We start from the raw sequence: 15,127 nt of genomic DNA on the forward strand, positions 1-15,127 counted from the left end.
TGTGGGCGTGGTTTTGCGGTCACGGTGTCATATACTTAATTATGATTGGCTCACAGTCCAACGGTCACTATGTGGTCAACCAGTTAAGACCATCGTAACCCCACTAAGCCCCTCCCCCTAGAAACACTGCAACAAGTGCATTAATGATGCTCATTCAAGCCTCCAAGAAAGCCCTCCTTCAACCGCGATATTATGAGCTTTTCTTGAGCAACTTCGATAGAAAAAGTATGACTCAGTATTTATGTAGTCAATTTACATGACTACCATCAGGTTTTGCCGGTCGGGGAAAGCGAAATTAAACGCGGCAAAAGCTTGCGCAATTAAGGGGAAGTTTATCAGAGAGTTAGCTTAAGTTGCTAGCTCAATGTGTTCAAGAAGTCACAGCCGTTTGTCTCAATATGTTGCGGGGTGAGCAGTGAGCAGAGGACTGGTCGTGTGTTTTGTACCGACATGTTTTTGCGAGAGGACGAGGCAGAAAGCCTTTGGAGCTCAGAGAAACGACTTCACTATGGCTGAACAACAAAAACAGCTGCTCCGTTGATGTGAGGAAAAAGGGTCAGGAGGACAACATCAGCGACTATGAGCAGGGTGAGCAAACGTTGTCTTACCTGATTACTGCGTAGGGACTGCTTATCTAACAAACAGCCACAACTAGTGATACTATAACAGTTATAACTCCTTTAAATGCAGTGGTGTAAAGTAACTAAGTAGATTTACCATAGTACTTAATACTTAAATTCAAGTTGGTGGGAGTTATGTGTTCACTTTGTACTTCTACTCCACTACAACTCAGAGCTAAATTGTGTACTTTTACTCCACTACATGTATTGAATAACATCACTTATAGTCCAAACTTTAATAAGACTTTAGTTACACCTGGACATTCATAAGCTGCAGTATACAAAGTCATTACAACTAGCTGCACCTTTACCAGCTTTGATAACACTTTAATGATCGATAATTATAAAACATCTCAGGTATATGAGTCTGAAATGAGCCAATCTGTACTCAAGTCAATTTAGATGCAAATCCTTTTTACTTGACTAACATTTTGATTGCAGGACTTTTACTTGTAACAGAGTATTCCTACACTCTGGTATTTCTACTTTAACTTTAGGTACAATATCTGAGTTATTCTTCGACTATAATTCCTTTAAATGTTTAATAGTACTTTGCAGTTGCGGTGATTTCCCCCTTTGAGTTCTTGTTTGAAATGGGACCAGAGGGGGTTTTTGTGGTGCATTACAGCCGTGGTTGTTATAGTGATGTGGGAGATGCCAGGCTGCAGGGAGTTGGTGAAGGAGGGGTTGTGGGGGGGGGGGGGGGGGGGCACCTACTACTACAAAGAGCTTTATGGCCTAAGAAAGTTAATTAATGCAGAAATAAATAAGCAGTTTGGCCCTGAGTTCTTTATGGCTTAGAAAACTCCTCAATGTAATCCCCTTCAGCTCCTTGTTTTCAGATTCTGCTTTATCCTTAACAACTTGGCTACACTTTTAGCAGCCATTACAGTTTACTACGATCAATAATCTTCTTTGTATGGCTCCCCAGATGGACTTTTATACTAAAGGTAACCTGAGATAAGTCAGCGTGAAATACTCAATCACAGTCCTCTGATTTATAATGACTATTTTGTACAACAGTACCAAACTTCTACAGTATAATTGCACACCAGGTTACGTTCTATAATAGAGGCATCAAATATAGCTTTGTGTCTGTTGTTTGTCAACTTTAACCAGCTATTTCCGGTGCTGTGAGTCGGGCGGAAAGAACGTTTGTGCCAAGGGAATAATGTGTTCATTCATTATCAAAAAAAGTGTTTTTCCACCTGGAGCATAAACTACTTCTAATCTCACTAATTGATGGGAACTGGTTATTGAGATCATCTCAGATCCTCGTGTAATTGAAGTGGATTTGTGATCTTGAGAGTCTCTCTGCTTCCATGGTGTTTAAATGTTGATGGATCAGCCTTTTGATAATTGTTGCCTTGCTGTCAGGTTACACTGTTGACTGATGACAACGAGGCTCAGTGGAGTTTTGTCCTCTGTAAGACTTGCACTGTGTGGTGTTAGATTTCTGCCTGTCTGTTCCTATGACAGTCCTCAGCAGATCGGGTGAGTAAGTGGCTGCCTGTGTGAGACACTCCCTGGTTTAGCCTGTACTTCCCACGCTGTATGGAAAGGGGCGTGTTGTCTCCCAATCTCACTTTTCCTGCCAGATCATAAAATGAGGAACTGGGTCATGAACTAATATGAGACTTTACTCCGGAAACCGGTAGCATATGTGCTCACCTGATCCACATGTTATCCATTACAAAACCACGTGACCACAAAAGAGGTAATATGTTTCTAATATGTGTTTTAATTGAAGCCTTTAACTCTCAATGTTCACCCCTAAATGCAGAGTGTACACAGGCCGTGCGGCTCCGTGCAGTCCGGTCCTGGTGGGCTGCTAACGAGCTCTGGGTGTCACTCTCAGTCAGAGCTGAATAGCCTAGCTGTCGCCCTGATCAGGCTATCATGTGTGGATGAAACCAGTCCTGAACACAGACTGGTAAAGCTCCACTAATCAGATTATTACTGGGATGGCTACACACACACACACGCACACACACACACGCACACACACACACACACACACACACACACACACACACACACACACACACACACACACACACACACACACACACACACACACACACACACACACTGCTCCCTCATTCAGTGCTTCAGAGCTTTCTGTCTGACTCTTTTAATCTTTGCTGGGAAACAGATAGCAAGTGTCAGAGCTAGAAAGATAATATTAAGAATGCAAAAAAAACAAAATACAGTAAACTTTTTTATAGTAATGAGAGAAAGTGGGGCTTTAGTTTCACACACATAGATTTAGCTATTAAACCAATCTTTAAAACACTTAAGCATTTAAGGACATCCTACAGGCATGTCAAGACAAATAGAGTAAAGTGACAGCTTACAGAGGAATGGCCAAGTTGCTGCAGGGTGTTTGTGTCTGTCTCAGAGCTAAGCCAGAGAAAGAGAATGTTTCAAAGTTAACTTTAACTTGATCTGCTCTGTCTGGTAGTTTCTCAATTTTAATTTCAGTACATTTTGGCCTAATGACTTTTATCCTAGCCTTCGGGAGGTTACCTCTGCAAAGGTTGAACCAAGAGTAGCAGGTCACGTATATGAATGTATGACTCCTTACATAACGGCCTGGGGTTTCTAGGCAAACAGGAAGGGAGTCAATGATTAAAGTGCCTTCCTCCCTGCTCAGCTAAGCATGTGTTTGAGTGCACACACACACACACACACACACACACACACACACACACACACACACACACACACACACACACACACACACACACACACACACACACACGCATGGACGTGAAGGGCCGTGCACTTTGAGAAAGGATGCTCTAACTAATTGTGCTTTTCAGAGTGCATTCTTTAAGCCCTTGTTTACATGTTTATGTATCTGAGGTGATTGTTCATCCTCATCTCTGGGAGTCTAATCTGAAGCTGGCTCCAGCTGGCTGCCATGTGTTTTTGTGTGTGTGTGTGGGGGGGGGGGGCTCCTCCCTGAACTCTTAATTAACTCTGGACCAGGGCCCCAGAGTGCCGCTCCCATCGAGGAGGAAGCAGCTGAGCCGCCGTGATCCTGATACGCAGGCAAAGATGATAGAGGAGAGTTCATCGAAAAGGTGACCTGCGTTCACAGAGAGTAGGGCGTGATGTTCATGTGAGTCATATCTGCCTCGATGTTGCAATATGCAAATCTGTAGGTGTGATATAGTGGATGCTTTTTTTTGTTATTAACTCAGAAATGTTTGAGGGAAGGAAAAGAGACCCGAGCTACAAATGTGATCTTGACTTTTGAAATACAGTATATTTACAAAATGAAAGGTGTTTTCAGAATTGCATACTCCTGTACTGTTAATGTGCTGCGGACAGTATGGACATATAGTGCCCTGACTAAAAGCAGTGCTGAAAACCATTGTATTTGATCTTGCATGCTAAAAAGCTTTTTATAATCCAGGAGCTGCAGCTGTCAGAGTTGATTATGTTCTGGGGAATTGTCAGGTATGGATGTCATTTGAACAGCGAAACAAGTTTGTCTGCCATGCACCTCAAAGCTTTTTTGCACTCAGTCTAGACCAGAAAAACACTAAGGCTTAAAAAGGCGTCGCCAATTTTAAAGGCCACAGTTAATTGTCACAGAAACAAAACATTCTTCAAGAGCTTTTCGAAGTTGAAGCAAAAGCATTTCAGTCTGAGTTTGTTCTGGCTATCAGACCTGCCAAGTATGAGAGAAGACAGCAACTTGCATGTGGCGTCACATTGAAGAGGGAAGGCAGGAAGGTGTTGAAGGATACCACAGAGGGAAGAAAGGTTGATAGCACGACGAGAGTATTCAAAACAAAAGCAAGTGGTAGAAATTCCTTCCTTATCTCCCATCTTTCTTCTTGGGAAATAGATGGAGTGAATGATCCAGTATTTTTCCAGTTGCTGCTCAACGTCATCTTGCGTTGGCAGAGGAGGAGAAAGCACAAGACGACAATTCAGGATCGTTTTTGAAAGCAGCGCATTGTTCACGAGGGCTGTTTACTGTCTGTCAGCAGCGGTGCTTGGCAGCGGTGGCTCTGTGTTTACATAAGTGTTTGGTGTGATGGAGCGAGCGGGCCGAAGTGACAGCAGATTCCACAGAGGGTTTGACTCAGAGAGCCCATCTGCTGCCGAACACGCAGCAGGCGGGCGGTGTGGGGACGATTCCCTGCATGTACGCAGCGGACAAGTGAAACAACACCGTCGACACATTTCTTTGTGGAATACATGAAAAACAGTGGCAATATATTGTCGGTTATCATGCGTTAACAGTTCTATGACTTCATCAGACATACAAACAGCAAGCATTAGTTTAAAGCAAACAAAAGAAACCTGGAGAGACACTGTGCCTATTTCTCTTAAGCCCTTTTGACACAGCAGGTGAAGCACGTGTGTAAAGAATAAAATAAATGAAGCCTGAATTCCTTTTAGCTCTGTCAGTTTCAGGGTCCTGGTATTGTGCATGCTGACTCTCTGACACTCTGCCATGGCTCATTAGGACACTTGAATAGCTCAGAGCCTCTGCTAATGTTATTAGTAACACCTGTGCTTTCACTACTATGACATGCTTAATGTACCCTGTGAAAAAACAGCAGTAGTAAGAATGCTATATATACACAAACATTGACTTTGTTTTTAAAGAGTTGAACTGATTTGACACCACCTAAACCCCCCCCCCCCCCCTCATCCCTCGCCCCCTCATTTTAGTAATCTGGAGAAAACTGGGCAATTTATTGCATTAATCACAATGGATTAGAAAGTTTCATTGCTTAGTCATGCTCACAAAGCCCCACTTCAAAGCCTCAGCTTGATTTACCACCGCTCTGAATCACACACACTCAGTCACTCACTCAGTCAAACACACACACACACACACACACACACACACACACACACACACTTAATGCTGAACATAGCACAACACTACCCTGACCTGGGCCTCGGCTCTCCTTGGACATTGAAATACAGCACCAAGGACAAATGCACGTAGTGTTCCCAGTGAAAGCCTTTCTGCTCCTCTGTGCACACTGAAGGATATTTGTCTTCCTGTTTAACTGTCCTTCCTTTATTCTCTCTGTTCCTCCTCTCACACATAAAGACACAGAGGACACTGGACTGTACAGTCGTTCTGATGCCATTTTTGCATTTCCCATTACAATTCCGACCTGTACTTTTAACCGATCAAAGGCCATTGTGTTAAAAACTAAAATATAATATTGACTAAAGTAACAGCTGTGCAACCCTGTCTGGATTTGGTGTGGTTGCTATCAGTGTTCTATGGCCTGGTTCAGATTTAATCTTTTGCAAAACATGAACTCATTCTGAATCAATGTTGTCGTGAAGAGTATATGAGCTGATAAAAGACGTGACATCACACATTTTTTTGTATCCAGACAATAGTGAACGCTCTTATTCCTTTAAGCATAATCAAAGGCCTTTCTAAGAGTATTATTATGATTTCCTTTATCATGCAACGTGCAAGGATTTCTAAACTGAGTCTCTGTTTGGTTTTGCAGGAGGATCAAGAGGACAGGGTCTTGTCCACAAGTGAAGACTCTCTGCCGGGCCTCCACAGCTCCAAAACTGACCCTCTGATCCGCACCCGGCCCCTCAGCGATATATACCCCTTCCACAGTCATGCTGACAGGACTGGAGCCCCGTATCTGCTGTCGGGGTGTGGCGCCCAAATACAGCCGATGACTGCGGGTCCTGAGGAGAACAGACTGAACGGCATCAACTCCTCCGCCTGGTCTAACCCTGTTATAGGTCAGCCTGACGGGAAGCCTTACTCCACCAGGATTATGAGGCTTTTTTCCAACCCGAGGAAGGGCCCTCTGACCCCAACCTCTGACCCTCTCACTTCGACCCACAGCAACGACAGCAACACCCAGCCCTGGTCGGGACTTCCTGGTCTGGGTGTTGTGGACTCCTTCAAAAAGCTCCGCTCCTCGGTGCTGCAGGGTATACAGAGTAGAGGGGCCGTCCTCCACAATGGGGAATACGACCCATCGGATCAGGATATGGCTAATGGCGCAGCTGTGGACAGCAATGACTTTGGCCAAGGTGATGCAACAAATGATTTCAAGTTTGCAGAGGGATACAGGGCCTCGAATGGAAATGATGAAGGACAAAAGTTCGTCATGATGAGCCAGTGTGAATCAGATATTGAGGACTTTGATGAGGAAGAAAGCGATCAAGGAGACGGACTCACGCGCAACACGCGAATGTCGAGGAGTATCCGGAGAGCGTACGGAGCGGGACGTATCTCTATACTCGACACGGGGAGTAAGATGATCGCAGGAAACGGCACAAATGAACCCACAAACCAGAACCCAGACCCGACATCACAGGTCGATGTCCAAACAAAGAACTCAAACGAGAACACAAACGTGAAAGTGCTGAGCAGACTGAGCAAAAGTGCAGATAATCTTCATATATTTAAGGCACCGTTCAGACGCAAAGCTCCGTCTTCAGGACCTACTTCGCCTCAGGATCCCCCGGGGTGCAGCACGACAAACGGGACACAAAACATCCTGAGGTCAGGCAGCGTCTCCTCGTCGGACTTCAGCCACAGGAAGGGCCCTGCAATGACCAAGGGGCCGATGCTAAAGCTAGTAGGCAGCAAGACCGACCTCACTGTACGACGCAAGCGAAGTCCCTCCCCCAGCCCCACCTCTCAAGTTCCCTTGTCGCCCCTGACACGTCTTCACGATGACTACTCCCGCCGTGTGCCTTGCCTGACGACAAATGAGCGACAGCGCCGGCCCTCGCCCGTCAGAGCCCGGGTCATGTCTGTTGAACGCTCCCCTCTGCAGCCTGAATACGATGTGACCCTGCAGCAGCACCAGGTCCTCATCAGCCAGGTTTCTGTGGAGCCCCCAGAGGGAACAGAGCACACTTCACCTGGTGTCTCTGCTCAGCATGAATCACTGACTACAACAAGTGGTTCTAAAGCAGAATGTGATCCATCTCCTGTCAGCGTGAAAGGCTCTTGCCAACAACAAGAACAGACTGAAGTCAACATGCTCCCACATGAGGTAAGGAAGGAGAATTCTGGGTGTAAACATGACGGGGGTCGGATGTGATACAAATCTGGCACATACCTTAGATAATATTGTTTTTGTTGCGCAATATTCCTCCACTCTTTCTCCTTGATTCTTATCACAGGAGATGCAGATATTCTGTTTAAAACGACAATGAAAAAGCTAAGGATGTTTATATTTATCCACCGAGTCTCAAAGATCTTCACTGCAAAATGTTTCCACTAATCAGCAACACCTTTATCATTGAACCACAGGATTGGAAATCTATCAGATAACAAGCCCTTTGTAAAGTTTCAAAGAGGAAGGAAGGATCTAATGTCTTCCTTATAATCTAGAAGCGAGATTATCAATGGATGCCAATCTCCCAGTTGAAGGGCATTGACCCTTGTCTCAGGAAACAAAGGATTTCACGACATGTCATGACTTTGACTCGGGCAGTATACGTTCTCATGTAGACGTGGTGCCCGTCAGTATTGTGCGCATGTGCTGACGAGCTCTGTGTGTGTCCAAAGTCCCCTTCGGTGTCAAATAAATAATGACGTAGGCATAAGTCCTTCTTCACTGTCCCTTTCTCCTGTCAGTTGTGAATGATATACTGACTTCTGCCGCAGCTGGGTCGTATGCCGAAGCCAGCTGTTCTGTGCCACCAGGCTCTCAGAAGGAGCACAGTTAATGATTAGGCTTCGTTTATGATTAGTGGCACTTGCGCTAAAAGGCTCCATAGTCCTATTGCTGCGGGAGGGAGGGAGCTATGAGTGAGTACAGCCCCCGCCTCACGTCTTCGCTGAAGCACGGCGGATCAAAGTCCAACGCTATGGACGCCGGGCCTTCGACAGCTACGAGCGCCAGAAACAGGACCATAAACACTTTATAGTGAAATATGTTTCTGTCTGAGAGTAGGATATTGCTCTTTAACATAAATCCTGATTGCTGACTTTAGAAATCAAGTGGATTTGACTGGGATATAAAAGAAACAGTAGGGACTTGGCCTCGAGGACACAGGCCTTTGTGTTTGTTTGACAATGGTGCTCGTCCACTGTGTGCCTTTCCAGTGTATATGCCGGGGACCGGACCCAGACCGAGAGGTGAGGTTGATATCGCTGACTAACGAACTTCACAATCATTGTCATGTAATCATTAGCCAATATTTGAGCAATGAGTATACAGAGATAGTATTTAATTGAGGAGTATTTGGGGAATTTCTGATGCAGTTCTTGTTTGAACGTGATAAGCAAAGTGGTTTATTGAGTTGTGGAGCATATCACTGTGTGAACTGGAATACTTTCTCATGATAATAAAGGCTTTCATGAGAGTCCTGATAAAAGTCACTGGACATGTTTCTTGCGGTTCTGCTTTGAGACTCAACAGAGACTATTCGTGTATCACGTGTGGTGCTATTTTGCTCTGTTTCTGATTAACAGATGTTGAACGTTTTACAATGTTGTGCACTGCAGATGATTGTACAGGGAAATCAATAACAGCCCTTACTGAGTTTTTGCTTTTGATCCCTAGGCATCATCAGACCAACAAGGCCCAGAAGCATTTCTCCCAACAGAGGATGTATCTCCAACCAGCAGCAGCTCTCCTCTCTCTTCGACATGTCTCTCAGGGTCGCCCACAACGCCCACAGACCCTTCAACGGAAACATCCTCCGTCAAGCCCAGACGAAGGAGTAGACGCACGAGACCTCGGCCCATCTCCGACTACGGGCAGCTCCTTTCCAGGAAGCACTTTATTCCAGAGGAAGTGGCAGAACTGTCTGCTGAAGAAAGGACAACAAATGCATCGTCGCATGAAGACTGCAGTGGCGGTGCGTGTGGAAATGGAGAAATCCCAGACGGCTGCAGCATGAACAGAGAAGGCGTGAAGCAGCGTCCGATCTCAATGATCGGAGTTGGGGATATGTTCTCTGCTGATGCTGAGGAGAAGGACCGCCTTCCTGCTGTAAGCCTTCAGAGTTTAAATCAAATGGAAACTCACATTTCAAAAAAGGAAATAAGTATTTTGATAAAATCCCGTCCACTGTTTATAAGGTTGAAATGTGATTGGATAAAGTGATGAATCAAGGTTGACTTCAGTCTTTATAATTAATACTATATATATTATTTTGAATTGTTTATAATATATTATTTAAATAAAAAAATATAGACAAACACCCCTTTTTTTTATGTTTGAAAAAAATATAAATATTAACCGAGCTTTACGAAAAGACAAGGACTCAATGCATCCCATAAGCTCAGTATTATTGCTATCTCTTTCTCCTGACTGTTATCACAGAACAAAATGAAAGTCCAAAACATTGTTCGAGGTTTAGTTTAAGGGGGTGATCTGTTGAGTCATCAGTTTATCGGTGAAAGCCTGAGAAAGTGAGCTCTCCCTGAATCCCAGGATGTTTCCCCGTGTCTCCTCTGCAGCCTCTGTCGCGGCCGCCCATCCCCTCCCACCAGGTGCCCCCCTACAAAGCGGTGTCTGCAAGGTTTCGCCCCTCCACCCTCTCCCAGAGCACCCCCATCGGACTGGACCGCGTTGGACGGCGTAAGCTCCACAGAGTGCTCAGCGGTGAGAGCTGTTTTTGTTGTTGATCACACATTTCAGTCTGTGGGAAAGCTGAGGTGGGGAATGTCAATAAGTGCGCTGGAGGAAGGTGTTGGTGTGCAGCCAGTTGTGGCATCTGTGGCTTGTTTTCTAAACTATTTGAATCAGAATGTTTTCAGCTCCATGAGGTTTGTTTTTGAACCTGTGTGTGTTGCAGTTGGTGTGACTGAGAGTTCTGCGACGCTCGATGACAGCGTGAGTGAGGAGGAGGAGGGCAGCTATGATGAGCTCAATGATTTCACACCATACCTCCAGCCAGGAGTGGAGCTCTCCGTTCTCAATGAGGTGAGGTTGATGAGGACAACTTGTCATGTTGCAACACTCAGCAAAATATTCTGCTATATTTATCCTGTTGTATGCGTGAAGTAGGGCTCTGCAATTAATCGTATTTTAATCTCGATTACGTAATCTAAATAAAACGATTATTAATTGTATTCCCAAAAAAAAATGTAATCTTTTTGTTTTTGTTATTTTTGTTATTGGTTTTTCAGTTGAATTATACTTAAAGTTCAGGGTAATCAACTGTTAAAATATATACTGTTCAAAATGGATGTTTTCAAAGTAAATGGATAATCGTTTTTTAATAATCGTGATATCAATTATTGACCAAAATAATCGTGATTATGATTTTTGCCATAATCACACAGCCCTAGCGTGACGAGCCTTATGAAAAATGTTTTCAAGATGTTTGGCTGCAGTTTCCAAGTCTAGACATAATCCTCCATGTTAGACAAGGGCCTAGCCTGCATGTAATTGTGTCTTCATCTTATCTGTGTGTGTGTGTGTGCTACAGTGGATAAGCTCTGGCCACACAGTGTATGCTGAGGCTCTCTGGGACCATGTGACCATGGAGGAGCAGGAGCTGGCCTTTAAGGCTGGAGATGTTATCCGTGTCCTGGATGCCTCGCATAAGGACTGGTGGTGGGGCAGGGGGGCCGACAGGGAGGCCTGGTTCCCCTCCAGCTTTGTGAGGGTAAGTGGACTTCCTGACCCGTGTGTCCAACGCATGTTTGCTCTCCAGAAGCACAGAAAAGACTTGGCAAACTGGCTGGGCTCCAAACAAACCTCAAACAACAGTTTGTTAGGGTTCAAACCTCAGAGGTTCAGCTGGTTTCTGTGGCGACCAGCACTGATTGAGTCTTAATTAGGCAGGCTGTGGTTACCAAGGTGAGGTTATTTGATTGGCAGATGGCCGTCTGCTGTGTAATTGCTTGTAGCTGAATCAAATTGGCTGAACAAGAGCTGGTTAATCTTGCACACATTGTTACCATAGTGACGTAGAGTTTTTTTGTATGAAATAGTTGTTTTCTATTTTGTAATAATTATTTTTCTTAACTGCAATCTTTAGTTAACATAATTGAACACAAGATTATATATCTATTTGTTTGACATGTGTGGTGTTGAAGTTGGCTCTGAGGACTTAATTGTGATTTGAAAGCTGCTCATTGTGTGTGGTGGATGTGTTTCAGGTGCGAGTGAACCAGGAGGACTCGAGTGCAGAAAGTGTGGAGAGCGTAGCGGACCAAGAAGATCCAACTCCCAGAGACACACACAGCGCTCAGCACAAGGAGCAGATGAGAACCAATGTGGTTCAGGAAATCATGAACACAGAACGCATCTACATCAAGCACCTGAAAGACATCTGTGAGGTACAGGTTTCCATATTTTACATCTAGGGCTGCTCCAGCTCTAATACTTTTTATGTAATCAATACACCATTTTGTGCTCTTTAGCAGTCATTCATTTGAACAAATGTCACCTTTTCTGTAGTAATATACAACAATAAGATAGATTTGTATTTCAGGACTGACTTTACAGGTTAGCACCTCCTGTTGACCAGTGTTTGAACTTTTTTGTATTCCCTCTGTCAGTGAAGTAAACATGCTTTTTGTTTCAGGGTTACATCCGTCAGTGCCGTAAACACCCAGACATGTTCACTGAGCCGCAGTTGAAGACCATCTTCAGCAACATAGAAGACATCTACCGGTTTCAGAGGCAGTTTCTCAAAGACCTGGAGAAGAAATACAACAAAGACCAACCGCATCTCAGTGAAATAGGCTCTTGCTTTCTTTTGCAGGTACAAAACCTTCCCTAGTTTACTTAATCACTAGTTTATATTCCTGAACTTAATCTGTATTCATTGTTTCTCTTTTGTCCTTAGGACGAGGGCTTCTCTATCTACTCGGACTACTGTAACACTCACCCAGCAGCCAGTGCTGAGCTGCACCGCCTCATGAAGTCGGGAAAATATAAACATTTCTTTGAGGCCTGTCGGCTCCTCCAGCAGATGATTGACATTTCCATCGCAGGGTTCCTGCTCACGCCCGTCCAGAAGATCTGTAAATACCCCCTGCAGCTGGGAGAACTGCTGAAGTACACCCCCAAAGACCACAGGTACTCACAATGGCATTGTTTAGTCTGCTAATACATGCTGTGTGTATAGCAAAGCATCACCCATCATTTGTCCACATTTTTAAATAAACAATTGACAACGGTTGTCCTGATTGAGATTGATGCCGTGTGTTAGTTTGAATGGAGATGTCGTATGTGTGTGTAAAGTGAACCTTATGCCTATTGTGCCTCTGATGTATTGCAGTGACTTCAGCGGAGTGAGCAAAGCGTACGAGGCTATGAAGAACGTGGCGAGTCTGATCAATGAGAGGAAGAGGCGGCTGGAGAGTGTGGACACCATCGCTCACTGGCAGGTGGCCATTCAAAACTGGGAGGTGAGGATCAAACTAGCCTATATGTTCCGTCAACTCTTTTTACCCTCATTTACGTTCAAAGCTCCTTCAGACTGGAATAATATAAGTGGGTTATTGTAGCAGTACATTTTGCCCTTTTACGGCCCGTCCACACAGCGGCGTGCGTTGAAAGCTTCACCATTCACTTTGGATGGGGTGACGTCACTTTTCGCCGAACTGCATTGTGGGAAGCGACGCGGAGCTTTGCTGGCGTGGCTCGCTGCAAAAGTTGAGCAATGTTCAACTTTTGAAGCCTCGGCAGAAGCGTCAGCCAATCGAATCATATGCCAGTACAAGCTCTAGCCAATCAAACCGCTGCTTGTGTGTCAGGGGCGGGAGATTCATGTGAGTTTCAGACACGCCCGCCGGCAAGCTTCAACGCACGCCGCTGTGTGGACGGGCCGTTACAGTCATGTTTCTTATTTTGCTGTTAAATGTACATTGATGATGTGTCACGCACAAAACACTGTTTGTTTTTATTTTATTGCTGAGGCAAATGTATTTGTTCATGGCCTCTCTGTGGCCGTATTGTGGTTATGTCCAAATATCTTTCTTTAATTTGTGTGTTGCGATTGTAGTCTTGTATGTGGGCTGTATTGTGACTTGATTTGGTTTTCTTTATTTGTACTGTCTTGCTGTTTGTTATATATGTTAGGACCCCCTTGAAAACAAGATGGTTCATCTCAAGGGGTTTATTCCTTAATAAATACATTTCAGTCTAACCCTGTTTTATACATTGTATATATCTTTTGACTTTGTCTATGTAAACGTGTCGCTGCAGGGGCCTGATGTGCTTGAACGCAGCTCAGAGCTGATCCACTCTGGTGAGCTGACCCGAGGCGTCCGACAGGGCAAACTGCAGCAGCGCAGCTTCTTCCTGTTCGACCACCAGCTGGTGTTCTGTAAGAAAGACGTCCTGCGCAGAGACCTGCTCCACTACCGGGGGCGGCTGGATATGGACCAGACCGAGGTGTTGGACATGGCCGACGGGAGGGACCTGGACCTGGGCCTGACCCTGAGGAACGCTCTGCGCCTGCGCAACGCCAACACCCTGGAGTTTGTGTGCGTGCTGTGCTGCAGGAAGGCCGAGGACAAGCAGAGGTGGTTACAGGCCTTTGCCAAGGAGCGATACAGAGTGAAGGAGGACCAGGAGATGGGTGAGTGCTGAGGAATTCCTTTCATTCGTGACGCAAAAGGGCCACTGTGGGTGTAATGTCAAATAAAAAGGGAACAGATTGTTGGTTGAAGGGGAGTAAATATTTTGGCATCATGGTGTGTTTCTTTGCAGGAATGGAGATCAGTGAAGAGCAAAGAAAACAGGCCATTGTTAATGCCAGAAGAGCCAAACAGAAGAAGAGCAAAAGTAAAGCCTTGCATCATTTAAATGTATCTTGTTTTTTATATTCACTTAAAGTTGAATTGCTAATGTTTTGTTGCTTCACCCGTTTACCTTTTTTCAGCCATTGGTTACTCTGGCTCCGTCCCCACACACCACCCGAACCTGCACCCGCTCCACCAGCGTCACATCACCATACCCACCAGCGTGCCTCAGCAGCAGGTCTTCTCATTGGCCGAGCCCCCGAAACGAAAGCCTTACCATCTGTTGTACAGCATCACCCGCAACACCTTTTTCAAGAAATGAGACTTTGCTCCCTATGCTCTCCTCCCTGTGCATGTTCAGACATCACAACGTCCAGAAGACTCAAAGAACACTTTATTTTTTCCTGTATTTTTCTGTGAATGTATCGTCGATTTATGTTTTTTGTGCCTCTTGTGTCTTTCTTTGTGTTTGTTGCATCGTGGCGTTCAGTGCCTACAACTTGGAAGAAGATTGACCAGAGTATGGAAATACTGACTCCATGTTGCCGGTGTTAAAAAAGCTGCTCACTCAAGTGAATCCCACCCTTTTTGTCCTATTAATTCCAGCTGAAAGATATTGTTTGTTAATTATGACAAAGTGTATATTTTTGCCTTTACGTTGTCATACGTTATTTCAGTGGCTGGACCCTTTTTTTTTTGCTTCGAGTCTGTCAACTCTGAGCACAGCCAGAGGATAAATGAACTGACAGTCCACTACCTTGTTAACACTGTAAATAAAACTCTTGTACAAACATACCTAACGAGAATGATGTCA

General features: G+C 44.8%; 1 protein-coding gene across 2 annotated transcripts; it reads left to right on the forward strand.

Moving 5' to 3' along the window:
* The first annotated feature begins 132 nt into the window (after window positions 1-132).
* Window positions 133-15,108, forward strand: spata13 (spermatogenesis associated 13). 2 transcript variants are annotated; one of them, XM_034229652.1, is made up of 13 exons: window positions 133-588; window positions 6,128-7,648; window positions 9,167-9,598; window positions 10,069-10,213; window positions 10,407-10,534; window positions 11,043-11,222; window positions 11,719-11,898; window positions 12,147-12,326; window positions 12,411-12,643; window positions 12,846-12,975; window positions 13,775-14,150; window positions 14,282-14,356; window positions 14,454-15,108. In XM_034229652.1, exons 1-13 carry the CDS (start codon window positions 580-582, stop codon window positions 14,633-14,635), a joined length of 3,771 nt encoding a protein of 1,256 aa, XP_034085543.1. In that variant the 5' UTR covers window positions 133-579; the 3' UTR covers window positions 14,636-15,108. The 2 variants fall into 2 exon arrangements, with proteins under 2 accessions (XP_034085543.1, XP_034085544.1); XM_034229653.1 differs by lacking the exons at window positions 133-588; window positions 6,128-7,648 and adding an exon at window positions 8,176-8,739.
* The last annotated feature ends 19 nt before the right edge of the window (window positions 15,109-15,127 follow it).

This window comes from Gymnodraco acuticeps, unplaced genomic scaffold, assembly GCF_902827175.1.
Source record: "Gymnodraco acuticeps unplaced genomic scaffold, fGymAcu1.1, whole genome shotgun sequence".
Lineage (NCBI taxonomy): Eukaryota > Metazoa > Chordata > Actinopteri > Perciformes > Bathydraconidae > Gymnodraco > Gymnodraco acuticeps.

Excerpts from the sequence above, each read along its gene's own strand:
- spata13 (XM_034229652.1), top strand. Across the intron at positions 7,649-9,166 it reads TCAACATGCTCCCACATGAG|GCATCATCAGACCAACAAGG; the intron begins GTAAGGAAGGAG and ends TTTGATCCCTAG. Across the intron at positions 12,976-13,774 it reads TGGCCATTCAAAACTGGGAG|GGGCCTGATGTGCTTGAACG; the intron begins GTGAGGATCAAA and ends GTGTCGCTGCAG.